Below are 18730 nucleotides of genomic sequence, written 5' to 3' on the forward strand. Positions count from 1 at the left end.
CAGGCTGCCTGGATTATTAAACTTTCAGGTGAAGAATGAGAAGTTAGAAAAGCAGGGTCTTCAGGAGCGACCCTGTACCTTCTTGCCACACCCTTGGAAACTGCTGGTGCTGTTAGAGGCTTTTTCCAAACTTCCATAATAAGCTCCGTTAAAGCTTCATTAAATGGGAGCAACGGTTCCACCACAGAACTTGGTGAATGCCGGTAATGGATGAACGTCTTTTGAAGGGGCAGACACAGAAGGTAACTCCCACTCGGGAGAAAACTCCAGGCCACTAGCCTCCGCCAGATCCTCGAAACAGTCCTCCTCAAGCTCACCTTCTTCCATTTCAGCTTGAGCCTATGTATGTCTCAGCTCCTCCATGAGGCGCTGAGCCTCCCTCCTGGACCTTTCTTTCACACGCCACGCCATCGGATCCACCACCGACTCCGGCGTAGCCGGAACAGATGTTGGTATCGAATCCGATGGTACAGTGGGATGGTCTCGAGGTCGACACGGAGCAGTCTACGTCGGTATCGGCGTCGACGACCTCGGCGGAGCCGGGTATTGCCACTGCGGTGTCGGAGCCGGCATGTACGGCATAAATGGAGCCGGAGCATAGGATTGAGGAACTCCTAAATTAAAGCCTAGAGGACCCCTGGGACCCGAAGGTGCGCCAGAGGGGTCCAAGCCCTTGAAAAGACGCCATACATAGAGTTAAAAAACGCTGATGGGTCTTGGCCTGGGGCCGGAAAAGCTGGCTGAAGACCCTCAGGCTGACCTTGGGGTGGTTCCGAATTCGGCTCTTCCTCAGGCGCAGAATCCTCACCCATAGGAACTTCTTCCTCATCCTCTCGGGCCGGGGACGGTGCCGGAGATGGAACCGGAGACGGAGACGGAGCCGGCGACTGAAGCTGCAACTCCGAAGGCGAAGCCTCACCTTCAGGATCCAAGACTTCCTCCGGAGGAATCACCTTCGAACGTACATTCTTGGGTGACTTCGACCGCGAGTCCGAATCCCTACCGGAGTGACGTCGGGGCTCATGTCTTCTTTTCTTATGTTTCTTCTTTGACTTCGAAGCCTGATCTGATGATGACTTCGAAGTCGACTCCACCCGAGACCTTGACCTCGACCTCGCCCTTCTCAAACGAGACCTCGAAGACTTTCTTTCCTTATCACTTTTCAGCTTTGCCGCCAGTAGTTTGTCCTCTCTCTCGCGCAGAGGCTTCGGGTTCATCTTCCGACATGAAGAACATCCATCGACATCATGGTCGGAACCGACACCAGATGCAATCTTCTTGTGGTTCCGTGATAGACATCATTTTCCCACATTCTCTGCAAGGCTTGAAACCGGTCTTCTTTGTCGACATCGTGAAGGACACAAAGAAACAGGAAAGTGATGAAAATAGCAATAAAGTTACTAAAAGGCTACAGAGATTGCCCGAAAACCAGTAGCGTCAACAGCGCGGAAAAAAGGGAACTGATGTCATCACGCGGACGTGGGCCTATTGTAGTGTCGGTTACGTCAGCGGAGTCGCGTCCGATGCCGTGCCTCTATGACGTCGTCCACGTCAGCGCGAAGCTACAAAAAGAATTTCCGAATGTTGCTGACGTAAGGGGATATTCACAAGATGAGGAATCCACTGGCAGATGTATATATCAGAACAATACCAACGGTAGGGATCAAGGAATGCGCGTCAAAATGAGATTAGTAACGAAACAGATCAGGAACAACATACACAACCCTGCCCGATGGCGGAAAAAACAATCTGAAGATGGAGTCGATGCCCATGCGCACTATACTCCAGAGGAGTCATCTACCATACAAAGACTCTTCCAGGACAAGAACAAAGTGTCACCATCCGGGCCAACCACCAGATGGCGATCTATGCACTTGTGTGTTGTCTGCAGCCCATATGCCTCGAACATACCATTTTGCAAAATACTGTGAAATTGTCGGTACCATTTCTTTGAAGCATCATTTAATAAAATACGTTGATGCATGAAAATATTTCTAAAAAATATTCATAATGGAAAGTCAGCATTTGGATTTGTCAATGCCAGTCATGTTTTGATATGGTTTTTGTAAAACTATTATTGTGGGAGCTGCCGTGCCCCCACTATTAGAACAAAAATTGGCAAAAGGCAAATATCTTTTTTATCTCAAAAAAGCACTCCTTGCAAAAGTAGTTCTTGGCACTGAACAAAAGTACTCTGTGTGCCATTATGCTCCTTGTGAAAGAGCAGAATGGTGTCACTCACAGTGATGCAAGCCGATAGAGAAAGAGATCATTTTATTAAAACAAAAGGTTTTAGTTAAAACGAGGCATAATTAGGGACCGTATTCTTAAAGAAAGTCACAAAAGTGTATCCATCTTATATGTCCTTGCATTAGTGCAGTTTTACAGCTTTCGTGAATTTGCAAGAATTTACAGAAGTAGGCCAGGAAATCGTGCCCATAGAAATTATTTATGAACTGCATTTAAGCACAAGCAAATATGCATGAGTAGATTTGCTCATTTGAACATCTGTTGAGAGTTCAAAAGTTCACTTTCACTCCAACCACTTTTTTCCCCAACCCAGGAAGACGTTTTAGTTCATCCATGAAAGGTATACATGTCCAACCTTTTCTCAGTAAGGGAAAAGATTAGAGAAGAGCTGGTGAAAACCTCCTAAACATAAAACCTCTTAAACATGCAAGTTGATAGGTTTGCACAGACTCAAAAAGGCATTTTAACACTGGAAATACTGCGTACCGTTGCCCCCAACCGCAGCATGTACATCTGAGGAAAGGTGCAAAATAGGGGAATTGCTAGCATTCAAACCCTACTAGGGTATGAGACCTGGCATAAAGGCTACTAACAGAGTGCTTATGCAATGAGATTTCTGCCATTAATTGTTGCCGCACTACATGCACCAAAGGGGCAGTGGATTTTTTTACAGGACAAGTAGTTTTATGAAACAACCTGTCACAAGGACAAGCAGATATTTTATTAAATTCCACACCCCGCTTAGATTTACTTACTTAAAGATGGAGACATGGTAGGTGGCGAGATCTCTTCAAAGGTTATGTGACACTGAATTTTTCCATGAAACGTCACCCTGACCAGAAGTATGCACCTTCCAGGCAAGTGGAAAGGATCTTTTGGTGGGAGTTGCACGTGGCTTAGAGGAGGCACCTGTTACAGGAACTTCTCTGCTGGAAAGTTTCAATTGGCATGTTTTGGCTTTTGTTGAACTTTTCTCCAATAACGGTCAAGGAGATTCAGTATTTACAAATTGCAGCAGCTAACCTCTTCTATTCTGGGTTTTATTGAAGACAGTCCTATAGATGTCACAATTGCAGGGTATGTGCCAAGCTTTGTGGAGTTAAATATATTTTGTGGTGAAAATCTTCCTTTATCCCACATACCTCACACAGCTCCAAACAAGTTCTTGGATAAGATTTTTCAGCTTGGTGCTTAATGGAAAATTAACAACTTTGCTTTCAAAAGCCAAAAGACACAGATACTGCCTACCTTCTGTGTCAGAAGTTGACAGCGACCTTCAGTGATAAAATAAGGGGATGAGACACTAGTGGTCTGAGAATGCTTTTCCTTTTGTTTGGAATGTCACTTGTAGTAATGAAATGCTAATGTACAAAGTCACGTTCAATGGGGAATGCTTGGAGGACAGTATGTCACAAGCAAGATGCAGAAGTCAAACTGAACTGATGCACCAACATCTTTCACTAAAAGGACATTTTAATATTTCAATGTGTGTCCAGACGTCCTCGCCATTTATTAGAGAATATGTTTAGTAGTCCTCTAAGTCTTTTTGACTTGTTTTCCAATGGGTAACAAAAAGGTAAACTGAAGGCAAGTGGTCATCTTAGATTCAGGTAAATCCATTAAGTATTCAATGCTGGAAAAGAGTGATTCACAAACCTGCAGTGGTAAATTGCACGTCATTGTAGGTGCCCAAACTCAGAACACAGGAATATCAATCTGGTAGGAGTAAACAAACAAAATACAGTGAGGGCACATTTTTAAAGATACCTTGTAAAGCATTGCTTGAGTTCACTGTAGGCTGGGTTGCAGGTGCACTAGCCAGGGACACCACATTGGCTATCACAGGAGTGGAATCCTTCCGCATGGGAGCAGGAGCTGGAGCTGGAGCAGGAGCTGGAGCTGCTGGAGAAGGTTGCACAGGCGCAGGATTCACTAAAGAAAAAAAATTTCATGAGAAAGCAGAAGGTTAAACTACAGAGGTAAGAACAACGTCAAATAGAATCCACAAAAGCACAGTAAATATAATATTGAATATTTTTCCCTTGATACTCTCAGCTAAATACTAATGAACTTGAAGTTCATCTCAGACAACAGAAAGGAAAATGTTACATACCCTGTAATCATCGGTTTGTAAAGTGTGGAGCTATAGATTTACATGCTCTGCCTACTCCTGCCTTCAAATGAGTGGCTCGACATTTGCAGTTTTTCATCAAATTGCATTTGAGCAAAACTGTAACTCAGCCCTTCACCCTCAAGGCATTAGAAGAAAGTCTCCACTTCAGATTGTTTTCTGCTCAGTGGGTGAATGGTGTAAGTTCAGTGTACTGTTGAAGACATATTAGTAAGTACTGTTGTAGTAAGAAGGTATTATAAATATGAGGTCACTGCTGGTTTCACGTGCCGGATGGAGGAGGTTCATGGGAATCTACAGTACCACATGCTACAAATAAATTGTAGGAGACTGTCTCACTATATAGTGTCTACCTATGATGAGGCACTGTGCACTAAGTCCAGGCAATGCTTACGGATAGCGTTTAGGTGCCTGAAAAACAGAGCGGATTCAGAAAAGGGGGTGGTGATGAACAGTGTGTCTGAATTAAGCAGACCACTTTTACCCAGTCCAAAGATCAGGGCTTGATCCATCACCTTTATTTAGCTCACTGCACCATCCCAGCTCAGAACCTGGCTATATGCAAATCAGTCTGTCCCTGGCCCAGTGCATCATGGGAACAGGGCAGACTAAACTACCAAGCCAATTCTTCACCAGAAAGGAGACAAGCTTCCGGGGACCGGTTTCTGGCATTTCAGCCGTCGTCGGCCCGGCTTGCTTGAATCCTGATGGTGCAGTGAGCAAGGGACTCATGTCTGAGTATGCCCTGGGTTTGCCCTGGTCCCATCATGTACTGGGACAGGAACAGACTAATTTGCATATAGCCAGGTTCTGAACTGGGATGGTGCAGTGAGCTAAAAAACGGTGTTGGATCTAGCCCTGATCTCTTGACTGGGTGAGAGTATTCTGCTTAATTCGGAAACTCTGTCCATCACCACCCCTTGTTGTCAAATATTTTGTCCACCATAAGCGTGGAAGGGTATACTCAGATGTGAGTCCCTTGCTCATTGCACCATCAGGATTCAAGCAAGCCGGGCCAACGACGGCTGAAATGCCAGAAACCGGTCCCCGGAAGCTTGTTTCCTTCCCAGTGTAAGAATTGGCTTGGTAGTTTGGTTTGCCCTGTTCCCATCATGCACTGGGACAGGAACAGACCAATTTGCATATAGCCAGGTTCGGAACTGGGATGGTGCAGTGAGCTAAAAAAAACGGTGTTGGATCTAGCCCTGATCTCTTGACTGGGTGAGAGTATTCTGCTTAATTCAGAAACTCTGTCCATCACCACCCCTTGTTGTTAAATATTTTGTCCACCAAAGCGTGGAAGGGTATACTCAGATGCGAGTCCCTTGCTCATTGCACCATCAGGATTCAAGCAAGCCGGGCCGACGACGGCTGAAAAACCAGAAACCGGTCCCCGGAAGCTTGTTTCCTTCCTAGTGTAAGAATTGGCTTGGTAGTTTGGTTTGCCCTGTTCCCATCATGCACTGGGACAGGAACAGACTAATTTGCATATAGCCAGGTTCTGAACTGGGATGGTGCAGTGAGCTAAAAACCGGTGTTGGATCTAGCCCTGATCTCTTGACTGGGTGAGAGTATTCTGCTTAATTCAGAAACTCTGTCCATCACCACCCCTTGTTGTTAAATATTTTGTCCACCCCAAGCGTGGAAGGGTATACTCAGATGTGAGTCCCTTGCTCTGTTTGTTGCAGTACCACATGGCGGTGGTGTTGTCTGTGAACACCTGCACTACACTCCCCCGGACAGTGGGGAGGAATGCCTTCAGTGCTAGACGAATCGCCCACAGCTCCAAAAGGTTGATATGGAGCCGGGACTCCGCCGGAGACTAGAGGCCTCTGATCTCCGCCTCTCCCATGTGGCCTCCCCAGCCCTGGCGGGACGTGTCCGTCACAACTACGTGCTCTGGGTGGGGTAGGGAGAGGGATCTGCCACTGACCCAGTCGCGGTCCGTGAGCCACCACTGCAGTTGTCTCACAGTGTCCTCCGAGATCAAGACATGATTGGAAAGGTTGCCCTGATGCTGGACCCACTAAAACTTCAGGTCCCACTGCAGAGCCCGCATCCGCCACCTGGCATGATGCACCAGAAGGATGCAGGAAGCCATCAGCCCCAGAAGCCGCAGTGTCAACCTGACCGAGACTCGGGATAACGGCTGAAAGATGGGAATCAGAGCCTGTATATGCCGAACCCGCTGTTCGGGAGGGTAAACCCGAAACTCCGCCGAGTCGAGAACCGCTCCGATAAAGAGGAGCTTCTGAGAGGGACACAGGTGTGACTTCGGCACATTGATGGAGAACCCCAGCAAATGCAGGTGGTCGGCCGTAGTCTGGAGGTGGCCCGCCTGCAACAACCAGTCGTCTAGGTAGGGGAAGACTGACACCCCTAACCTGCGCAGATGAGCTGCGACAACCGCCATCACCTTCGTGAACACCCGTGGGGCGCTGGTAAGGCCGAAGGGGAGCACGGTAAACTGAAAGTGCTCTTGGCCTACCGTGAACCGCAGGTAACGTCGGTGGGCCGGCAGGACGGAGATGTGGAAATACGCGTTCTGCAAGTCCAACGCTACCAGCCAGTCTTCCGGGTCCAGGGCAGCTGGGACCTGAGCCATTGACGTTCCACAGGTCCAAGATAGGGCGTAGACCCCCTTTGCCCTTCTTGGGTACCAGAAAGTAGTGGGAATAACATCCACACCCTACTTCTGGCCCAGGAACGCGCTCGATGGCCTCCTTGGCCAAGAGGGCCGTGACTTCCTCTTGCAGAAGTTGCAAGTGATCCCCCTATACGCGGTGGCATGGATGGAGGGGTCGCCTCGAAGGGGAGGGAGTAGCCCCTTCGGACGAACTTCAGAACCCACCTGTCCGATGTGATAGTGCGCCAGTGGGAGAGGTGATGGCAAACCCTGCCTCCCACAGGCGTCACATGGGCCTGAAAACTCGGAAGGTTTTGAGGCGGGTGCTGTGGAGGGAGGTGTGGACTGGCCTCGCCATTGTCCCCGACCGCCGCCACAGCGGTTGCCACGGCCGCCACCACGCTGTTGAACATTTTGCGGCGCGTGGCTGGCAGCACGTGTGGGGGCGCCCCTTCCGTGGCCACGAAAGGAGCGAAAGGCACCCGATTCCTGGCGTGGCGTCGTGAGGCCCAAGGACTTGGCGGTAGCCCTGGAGTCCCTAAAACGTTCCAGCGCATGGTCTGCCTTGTCGCCGAAGAGGCGAGGGCCATCAAACTGCATGTCCAGGAGTGTGGCCTGGACATCAGCAGAGAAGTTGGCGGACCTCAACCAGGCGTGGCGTCGAACCACCACCGTTGTTGCCATTGCCCTGCCCAGTGAGTCCGTTGTATCCAGCCCACACCGGATAGAATAACGTGCTGCATCTCGGCCCTCCGCAAGGGTTTGGGCGAGTTTAGCCCGGACCTCCACCGGGCATTGTGGCAGCACCTCTGCAACCGTGTCCCACAGAGTGTGGGTGTAGCGGCCCAAGAGACAGGCGTTATTCACAGACCGCAGCCCTAAGCTAACAGTTGAGAACACCTTCTTCCCGAACTGTTCCTATCTCTTGGATTCCCGGTCGGGCGGAGCCGACGGGAATGCGGTCTGGGAGTTGGAGGCCTGGATGACCAGGCTCTCGGGGGTAGGATGAGTGAACAAAAAGCATGGGTCGCCCGGAGCTGGGCGGTAGAGTCTGGCCACGTTTATATCCACAGGCGGACCTGTGGCGGGCTTGGACCAAGTGTCCACAAGAACGTCACATAAGGCCTCATTGAACAGCAGCAGAGGCTCGCTGGAGCTTGACTGAGGTTTGAGGACCTCTGTGAGGAGGTTAGTCCTCACGGCCGCGACGGGGAGCTCAAGGTGTAAGGCCTTGGCTGCCTTCGTCAACACTACACTATATGTAGACCCCTCCTCCGAAGCCACAGTCGGAGGGGAGGTAAATACAGTGTCTGGCGATGTGTCAAGACCACTGGCCTCCCCAAGCTCATATGTCCAGTCCTGTTGAGACTGGCACTCCAGTGCCAGAGGGTCCTCAGACCCCTCCCAATCCTCCTCGTCACCCGTAACCTGCAAAACAGGATTAGTAGACGGGCCTCCTTGTGGAAATAAAAATCTCCAAAGACCGTCGGAAGCGGCGCCCAGCGGCGCCGTTCCGTCGCCAGAGGCGGACTGTAGGGGACATTGGGGACGGCGTCCACAGCAGGCGCGAAACCCGTGGGGCCGGCGCCGGTGAGGTCATAAGGTCGACCGGCGACGACCCGGATCCGGAAGCGGATCCAGTGAGGTCCTGCGGCACCGGGACCGAAGTCGCCGCCGGCACCGGGGCCGAAGCACCCGGCAGCGTCGAAGCCGAAGCACCCGACCCGCTAGGGCCTCTGGTCGGGACCGTTGGGCTCGAAGGCGCCATGGAACCCGACTGAGGAGGGAAGGACCTCATGGCCATGAGGTACCGCTCGATCTCCTCTGGCGTCGCGCCGTGCCCAGGGACCCGAAGGTGTGGGGCAGGCGGCGATGCTTGCGACTCCCGCGGAGCCGCGTGGGCGGTGCCGCCCGAGCCCCCGGCCGCATCGTGCGAGCGTCGGGGTGGGTCGGAGGAATGATGACGTCGCTCCGACCTCTCATGCCTCTTACCTGAGGACTTAGAGCCTGACGACCGGTGTCCACTCTCGGAGCTTCGATGACTCCGACCTCGCGACCTGTCCCTCGACCTCCCGTGGGACCGGGAACAGGACCTGGAGTGGCGCGGGGCCGACTGCCGCAGCTCGAGCCGCTTGCGGGACGGCTCCCGCCTTGCCTTCGACATCAGGGCCCGGCAGTCGGAGCAGGTTCGATCGTCATGGCCGAGGCCTAGGCACTTCAGGCACCGGCGATGGGGGTCCTTGACCGACATCAGTCAGTCGCACTTCGAGCAGGGCTTGAACCCGGGCATCCCTACCGGCACCGATAGAGTCGAAGACTCGAAGAAAAAGAGTGATCAAAAAGATCAAAGTTTAGTCACAAAATGACTAGGGGTAGAGCTTCTCCGGATCTGCGCTAGCTGGCGCGGAAAAAAGAAGAACTGACGTCAGCGCACATGGGCGGCGTCAAAGTACTCCCACGACGTCATTCCGGCGCTAACGACGCAGACGACGGACGCGGAGCCGCAGACGACGCCTACCGACGCGCAGAGGTATTGCTACGCAAAAATTTCCAGATCCAGTCTGACGCCTGGGGATATTCTAAGGTAAGGAATCTATCACTAACATGTCTCCTTCAGATATAATAATACAGACTTTTGTATAGCGCGAACAGCTACCTCAACTAGGAGGTGTCCCGGCGCTGTAGGAGCAGAACAGAGCTAAGAACCCCGGGAAAAGGGTATCTAACTTTCCTGTTTTGAAGAGCCAAGATTTTAGCTGCTTTCTGAAACTGGATTCCGAGGATGCGCTCTGGAGGCCCGGTGGCAAGGTGTTCCAGAGCCGAGCCGTATTTGCCGAAAACATCCGGCCACCCAGTCGAGCCCTTCTAACTCGCGGCTCGAGCAGCACGACCCAGCAGTTCGAACGGAGAGAGCGAGCCTGGGAGTATTTAGGCAGCCGAGATCTTAAATAATGTGGACAGTTTCCATGTAAAGCTCTAAAAGCCAACGTGAGAGCCTTACATTTTATTCTGCTGGTCACCGGCAACCAGTGCAATGAGCGAAGGTGTGAAGCAACGTGGTCTTTAAACGGTATATGCTTTAGCAGCCTAGCCGCAGCATTCTGCGCGGTTTGCAAGTGCTGGATCAGGTATTTCGGGAGACCCATATATAGGCCATTCTCATAATCCAGCCTAGATGTAATTGTAAAAAACACAGAGCCACCCAATTATCCCGCGAGGACTGGGTACAATATTGACAAATTTACATAAGTGTCCCCTAAGGAATTATTTCTCAATTATTTCTTATTTATAAATAGTCACAGTACGTGAGCATATATTGAACAATACATGGGATTCTTCTCAAATATTATTTATTCTGATCAAAATTCAGTATGGCAACAACAATACTACTAACATTTTCAAATCTCTTTGTAAGTAGTATAAAACATCTTTTGCTTCATTTGCATGGACAAATAAAATACCATACATAACAGATTTTTCAAAAGGACATTTAAACGTTTCAAAAAACACAAAAGTGCATTTGTGAGCAAATCGATGTTTAAACGTCGACGTTTCGGTCCAATATTGGTTTAAGAATTCCCAAGGACCATCTTCAGGACGTAAACGTTGCACAACCCTAATACTCCCAGCCGGAAGTTTCAATACGCCAAGTGGATCTCAATGTCCAAGCATCTAAAAATATCATTCACAGAGCTGGTGTTCCCAATCGTCGACCAAACTCAGTTCGGAACTTTCAATTATCCACGTCTGTGTATCCTAAGTTGTACACTAGAAGAGGTAGACGCTGCCGCCACAGTCCGACCGATATTCTTCGTCTGAAGCAAAAGATGTTTTATACTACTTACAATGAGATTTGAAAATGTTAGTAGTATTGTTGTTGCCATACTGAATTTTGATCAGAATAAATAATGATATTTGAGAAGAATCCCATGTATTGTTCAATATATGCTCACGTGCTGTGACTATTTATAAATAAGAAATAATTGAGAAATAATTCCTTAGGGGATACTTATGTAAATTTGTAGATGTAATTGTAGCATGGATCACCGTTTTCCGACAATTCTCTGGCAGCAGCTTGAGAATTTTTCGCAGGTTCCTCAGTTTACTAAGGCAGAACCCCGTCACCTGCTGAAAATGGGAAGAAAAGGATGGACTGTTGTCCCATTTAACCCCTACATTTTTTGCTAAATGACTAGGGAGAGGTGCAGGCCCCATCTCCGCGGGCCACCAAAGCTCTGCCGTGGGAGGAGTACCATTCCCGAAAAAGATCACCTCTGTTTTATTCGGATTTAACTTTAATTTATTCGTGTTCATCCAGGTTGCCACGTCACCGAGACAGCCCTTAAAGCTAGCAAAGGCTGCCGTTGACACTTCTGAGTAGGGAAAAACCAACTGGGTGTCATCTGCATAAGATATTGCAGTGACCCCCCAGTTAGCAATTAATGTGAAGAGCGGGGCCAAATAAATGTTAAATAATAAAGGGCTTAGTGCCGACATCTGCGGAACGCCACAGCTCAGGCCCCTAGACTTTGAGGAACACGCCCCCAGCGCCACCTTCTGCGATCTATTGGATAAGTAAGAAAGTAGCCACCCGAGAGCCTGATCCTGAAGCCCAATCGCTGCGAGCCGTTGTAACAGTCTACCATGGTCGACCGTATCAAAAGCGGCCGACAGATCCAGGAGCATCAGCATAGATGAGTCCCCTGAATCCATCGACCACCTCACTGACTCTGCCACCTCGATCAGAGCTGTCTCGGTACTAAAACCGGGTCTAAACCCCGATTGGGTCTCATGTAGTATATTGTTGGCCTCAATATAACTATTTAACTGTCGCTGGATCAGTTTCTCTATCATTTTACTCGGTGCCGCCAGTAGAGAAATTGGGCGGAGGTTGTTTAAGTCCTCCGGGTCCCCATTCGGCTTTTTTTTCAAGGAAAGGAGCGTAGCATGCTTCCAGCCCTCCAGGAACTCTCCCGTACTGATGGAGGTGTTCCAGATTTGCTGCAGGGTAGGAGCGATTGAATTCACCATCAACCCCCAAAGCTTTGGTGGACAGGGGTCGTCTGGCGAACCTGATTTACATCGCTTTAGTTCCTGCCTAGCCATATCCAGTGATATTAACTGAAATTGGCCAAGGGGCACTAAACATAAGCCGTTGGCTGTTGAATCAGCCTTTACAGTGGGTCTCGAAGGAACAAAGGAATCAAACTTTCTGTATTTTATTGTCAAAGAAAGTTGATATGTCGTCACAGAGTGTTATGGACAGGAAAATCTCCCTCTATGCAGCGGGGTTTTAAAAACCTCTTTACTTGAGTGTTCTGCTTGTTCAAATGAAGATGCAAAAAACATTTTCTTGGTCCTTTTCATTGACTTGTGAAATTTACTCATGGCTTCTTTGTATTGGGCCTTGGCTAAAGGGCAGTAATCTGACCTCCAGATGCGCTCCAGCCTCTTACAGTCTGATTTTTCCGACCTGAGTTCGGCAGAGAACCACGGGGCCCAGGGAGATTCCCTCTGTGACATTGCCCGCTTGGCAGGAGCAATCTGCGACACCATGTCCCCTATCCATTGATTCAGCGCCTGAGCATCCTTGCTAGCATTTGTGGTTAACTGTGGGGGGTTACGAGCCAGAACTGGGACCATGATCTCCGGGGTGAGCTTTTTCCACTGCCTCTGAAAGAAGGAACGTTTCCCCTTAGCCAGCCCAATCCCTTTTAACATTACCACAAAAGGGATTAATGCATGATCTGACCACATCAGAGGCTGTGCATCTTCCACTGACAGGCAATTTATATTCGAAAAGATCAGGTCGAGCGTATGGCCAGCTCTATGCGTCGATCCCCTAGTGGATAGGATCAAATTCGCCGCGCTCAATGAGGCAACTAGCTGCTCCGCCTGTAAGTTATCCAGTCTATCAATATGCATATTAAAGTCTCCTACTACCATAAAATGATGATGCAAGAGAGAGCTTTGGACAATAATGTCCATTAGTGCCTTTGTACTACATTCTGTGCAATCTAAGGGGGGGGCGATAGATAACTAACCCAGCTAGAGCCACTTGGGGGTTAATTAGAAGGCAGAAATGTAAGCCCTTTACCCACGGAATCGTGACTAGCAGGGCCGATGTAAGGGTGTGACACTCTTTGAAAATGAGGGCCATCCCCCCCACCTCTCCTGCCATCCTCCCGGTTAGAGAAACACATTTTAAAGCTGTCAGGTACTGCTAGGGCAATGGCGGTCATATAATGCTCATTCAGCCAGGTTTTGGTTAGAAACAAAGCATCCCATTCCTGACTCTCTAATAGCAGCCAGATGTCATTTGCATGCCTTATCATAGATCTACAGTTCAGCAATCCTGCTCTAAAGCGGTTACAAGGCTGGCTTTTTTATGCCTTTGGTTTGACCTCTTGGGAGGCGCCCGCGTAGCACCACAAATTCCCACAGTCTGGACACTAGATCGGGCTGGGCATTGGCCCTGCGTCCGGTGAATAGAATTTACACGGCCCTGCCAGATCGAAAGATAGCAGGTCCTCCCTTGACCAGGCGATCCAGGCGCCCGCTATACCAGCACCGGCAGCATGACTGGCCTTGGCTGCTAACCGGGCGCAGACGGGCTTGCCTTAGGCGCGCCTTCGGCGCGCCCGCCCGCAGCGCAGCCGGATACACATTGTACTAATAGGGGAGTGCCCATGAAGTGATGCAGATTGTGGGAGGAGTTACGTCCCTCCGCTCAAGCAGCACAGAAAGCCGTGGCAGAACAGGGACGGACCGGGTAAGTACAGAGGGGCAAAAATGCTCACAATTCTGCCTGCCAATATACCCCCAAAATTATAATACAAAATGCACAAAAAACGAAGCATAAGTATTTAAAAGCACACCGTGCAGCTGCAGATTCTTAGTCAACCACAGTGCAGTTTAAAAAAGCATTGATCATCACACGCAGCCCAGCGCCTAGCTCGCGCTGCTCTCACTGAGCGCGGCTGATCTCCGGCACCTTTGTAGGCAGCAAGTGGGAGGAGTCACGTCCCTTCGTTCAAGCGGCACAGAAAGCCGTGGCGGAACGGGGACGGACCGGGTAAGTACAGAGGGGCAATAAGGCTCACAATTCTGCCTGCCAATATACCCCCAAAATTATAATACAAAATGCACACAAAAACGAAGCATAAGTATTTGAAAAGCACACCTTGCAGCTGCAGATTCTTAGTCAACCACAGTGCAGTTTAAAAAAGCATTGATCATCACATGCAGCCCAGCGCCTAGCTCGCGCTGCTCTTATAAGGAGCTTGAAGTGAGATAAGGCGCTATGCTAAGAGCTCCTACTCGCTGGAGGTGCAGCAGCAACAAAGTTAGTGCAGTGCTGACACAAGGGAGATGTCCACTAGGTGCAGTGCGGACACAAGGGAGCTGTCCACCGCTGGACAGTTGGCAGAAGAGATTCATCCTCTTGTGCTGTGTTAGCACATGCGAGCTATCCAGAAGTGTAGTTCTGGCCACATATATGTTCCCTCATCCAGCACAGGCAGAAGAGAAAAGTGTCAGACGTCTATCTGCGCAGTGCAACCAAAAGCGCCAAGTCCACTGCTGTACCGGTGGCCACAGGGGGGATGTCCACTCTTGCGTTATGGAAAAGTAACTGTGGTCACTGGTGAATCACGAGAGGCTGGGAGCTGTACACTGGTTACCTACTGGCACGTATGCGCTGTTCACTAACACACTGCTGGCACAAGACAGCGTTTTGCTAAGGCATTGCTGGCACACAAGGGTTCACCACTGGTGCAATGCTGGTACATGGAGCATCTCTACGGGTTCTGTGCACCAGTGATGGCGCAGCATTTGGAGCATGTAACCAATAGTTTCTTACCTGTCGGTGTAGTTTTGCAGCTTGAATATCTTTCTGGATTCACTATGCTGTGCACTATTCCGCAGTTTAGTGGTTGGGTCCCGAATCATAGTCTTTTCTTTCTTTTTTTTTTCGTCGCCCAGGTGGGCGTCGACGTCCCACCTTTTGGTGTACTTCCTGTGATGTCGGCACGCTTCCTGCAGAAGCTCCTACCTTTGGGCGCCATCTTCGGATTCTTTTTTCTAGTTTTCTGTACTTGTTTGCGAATCCTTTGGCAATGTTCAGTACTTCTTTTCAAGTAACAGATTTATCCGCTTTGTGCTTCAAGGTGTCTGTTTCTGTATTGTCCTTGTATTACCACCTGCTTCTCCAGCATCATCTTTCTGGCGGAGGTGGGTGGGCTCGCTAGTGAATCCAGAAAGATCTTCAAGCTGCAAAACTACACCAACAGGTAAGAAACTATTAGTTTTGCAGCGTGAATCTATCTGGATTCAATATGCTGTGCATAGACTTTGTAGCGGTTTATTATGTTTGTGGCGGCTGGGTGGAAGATGAGCGTTCGTTGTTGAATATATGTTGAAGCACTTTCTGTCCTACTTGTGCTTCCTTGTTCATTTGTATATCCACACAGTAGTGCTTAGTGAACGTGTGCACTGAAGCCCATGTTGCCGCCAGGCATATGTCTTGAATGGGTGTGTTAGCCAGGAAGGCTATCATTGCCCCTTTTTTACTGGTAGAGTGGGCCCGTGCCTGTCTGTGGCAGAATTGTATAGTTTGTGCGATCCATCGTGCAATGATTCCCTTTGTTACTGGTCTACCCATGAAACTGCTTGCGATGGACACAAAGAACTGTTTTGTCTTCCTGTGTTCCTTGGTCCTTTCCATGTAGTGCATTACTGCCCTTCTAGCATTTAGAGTGTGCAGTGCCCTCTTTGCGCTTGTGGTCGGTTTCTGAAAGAAGCCTGGCATTTGCACTGTCAGGTTGATGTGGAACCTTGACACCACTTTTGGCATAAAGTGTGGGTCAGTTCTCATTACCACCCTATCATTGTGTATTTGGATGTAGGGTTCTTGTAGCGTTAGCGCCTGTAGTTCGTTCACCCTGCGCAGCGAGGTGATTGCCACCAAGAAGGCTGTTTTCATTGGTAGCATTTGTAGGGAGGCCTTATGAATGGGTTCAAAGGGCGCTTTCATGAGCTCTGTTAGGACTAAATTGAGGTTCCATGCCGGTGGTGGCATCCTCTTTGGTGGAGCGCTCCTCTTTGCCCTTTCCAGGAATCTTTTTACTATCTGTGAAGTAAAGAAGCTCTTCCCTTTTTTTCCTCTTGTGTAGGCTACTATCGCAGCTAGGTGTAATCTTATCGAGGATGAACTTAGTTTTTCTTTCAGCAGGTGTGTGAGATATCTTAGCACCGTTGATTCCCTGGTCATCTTCTTGTGTAGCTTTTTCTTGCTGCACCATTGTGTAAACCTCTTCCATTTTGCCACATAGCACCTTTGTGTGCGATGTCTCCTTGCCTCTCGTAGTACCCACAGGGTGCTTTCAGGTAACTTCAGGTGTGCAAACTATGTCTTCAGGAGCCATGCTGCTAGGTTGAGGCTCTCTGGCTCTGGGTGTAGTACTTCTCCGTTTTGCATGGAGAGTAAGTCTTTCCTTTTCCCGAACTTGTGGGGTGCCGCCTGTGCCATTTCCATTTTCTTTGAGTATCGGGTCTGCCTGGCCCACTGGGGTGCCACCAAGAAAAGAGTCATGTTGCTGGTTCTGCACTTGTTGAGTACTCTGTGTATCAGAAGTCTCGGGGGGGAAAGAGTAAGCAAATGTTTTTGACCAGCTTATCCAAAGGGCATTCCCCAGGGACCCTTCCCCTAGTTGCCTGGATGCGAAGTTTCGACATTTTGCATTCTGGCGTGTTGCAAATAGATCTATTGTCGATGTTCCCCACTTTCTCAATAGCCTTTGCGTTTCCTGTTTCCAGAGCCACAGACTAGGGTGGGGCAGGAGGTTGGAAGTGTGCCGGAAGAACTGACACATTGGGGCAGAAAGACCGGAGTAGTGCACTGTGACCCTGCTGTCTTTAAAGTGTTCAATGGCATTCTCTGCTTTATTAATGAATAGGAAGGAGACATGCAAGGCAATGCACATTAAAGAAGATGGGACATCTCTGGAGGCCTGTAGATCTAATCCAGGTATGTCTTAAGTGCCACACTGGTACCTATCGCCTGACCAAGGCAATCAAAAGTATCTAATTCTCACAAAAATTAGAATTTTGCCACATCGCAGTCATCCTGAATGGCTTGAGTAAGAGCGGTGCACAATACCTCCATAATAGCTGTACCTAAGCTACAGAGTTCATAAGGGAACAAGTGTATCTGCCTAATAGGCAGCTAGCACAGATCAATTTCAGTGCCAGACTGGTGGAAGAGAACATGTGTTTCCCTACTATTTAGAGGTGCTTTTATTCTCTATGCCATTGTGCAGGAAAGTAGTATTTGCTTTCATGGTCACCCCCACTTTTTGCTGGTGTCATTATGTTTTACTGACCAGTCTGACTGGGATCCTGTTAGATTTATATAATAGCACAGCTAAAAAATTCCATAGGAAGTACAGTAGCATAGCAATCAATAGGAAAAAACGTGTCACTTTATTAGCTCTTCCAAGTCATTAGATATAGTCTAAACTCCAGCCTATCAGGCTTCAGCACCCTCTAGAACCATCTCCCCAGAGGCTCAGGCCCTCAGATTTTCTACTGCATGTCGTGTCAAGGGAGTCTGTGAAAAAGTGCCATCTTTCTTGCATTTTTTATGCCCCCACTTTTTTCTGACTGCTGATGTGCTTTGACTGAGTGTGCCCTGGGCTCCTACCAACCAGGTACCCAGGGCCTGTGTTCCTTCCCTAAAAACTGTGTTGACACAAAACTCAATTGGCATCTCTGGCCACCTATCAACCCCCTAGTAAATGGTACCCTAAGTAACCACGGCATGGTGACCAGACAAGACCCCTAAGGGCTGCAGCACTTATTGTGCCATCCTTAGGGGCCCTGTACCTGGGTACCCACACACTGCCTTTGGCAGGGTGAGTGCCTAGGTATATAACTAAACAAACAGTCGACATGTCACACATCCCTGTATGCCATGCCCACAAACCCACTGCCCCGGCATACATCACTCACCCCTCTAAGCTGGGTGCCCTATGCCAGTGGTGTGGGCCCAGGTGCATGAGCCCTGTGCCCCTACAGTACCCAGACCATTCCTGGGCACTGTAAGTGCAGTGATGCCATTAAGAGTATATGGTGCTGGGAGGTTGTCATTACGAACTCCACAGTACCATAATGGCTACACTGAAGACTGACAAGTTTGGTACCAAACTTCTCAGCACATTAAACCCGCACTGATGCCAGTGTGAGATTTAATGTAAAATGCACCAGAGGGCATCTTATAGATGCCCCCTGAAAACCTAAGCTACAATCCACGTCTGGCTGAGTGGCTGCAGAGGCTGCCACACAGCAGACATGCTGCTGGACCCCTGGGTAGGAGAGCCCCGCTCTACTGGGCATGCAACAATGCACATCCTGGGCGAGGATCTAGGTCTCCTCCCCCAAGATGGGCAGGGGCAAGCTTCAAAGGCATGCCGCCTCTGTGAGCTTCTCTAGACCATTTGCTGTACCCAGCAACCAGCCCCCACCAGTCCTGCCCCCTACTCTGGCGGGAAGACTGGCGGGAAAAACTATGTCAGGAAGGGGGGTGTGCCAGCCTGTGCCAACCCCACTCCTCAGGTGGGGGAGACTAGGTGAAGCATGACCTCGGGCTCTGGCCATCTTGAAGATGGGGAGCCCTGCCCAATCACAGCTACGCTCCCACCCCCCCCCCCCTCCCACACGAGAGG

The 18730-nt window shown here is 49.5% G+C and overlaps 1 protein-coding gene across 9 annotated transcripts in view; it reads right to left on the reverse strand.

The window, feature by feature from the left end:
* ZMYM4 (zinc finger MYM-type containing 4) overlaps positions 1-18730 on the reverse strand; it is a 1284131-nt gene that overhangs the window by 549083 nt on the left and 716318 nt on the right. For all 9 annotated transcript variants that reach the window (XM_086956525.1, XM_086956522.1, XM_086956517.1 and 6 more), the window contains one exon: positions 4018-4182. In XM_086956525.1, the coding sequence (XP_086812651.1) occupies positions 4018-4182 (165 nt within the window). The remainder of the gene's footprint in view (positions 1-4017; positions 4183-18730) is intronic.

This window comes from Lissotriton vulgaris, chromosome 2_1 (assembly GCF_964263255.1).
Source record: "Lissotriton vulgaris chromosome 2_1, aLisVul1.2, whole genome shotgun sequence".
In the NCBI taxonomy this organism is placed as follows: Eukaryota; Metazoa; Chordata; class Amphibia; order Caudata; family Salamandridae; genus Lissotriton; species Lissotriton vulgaris.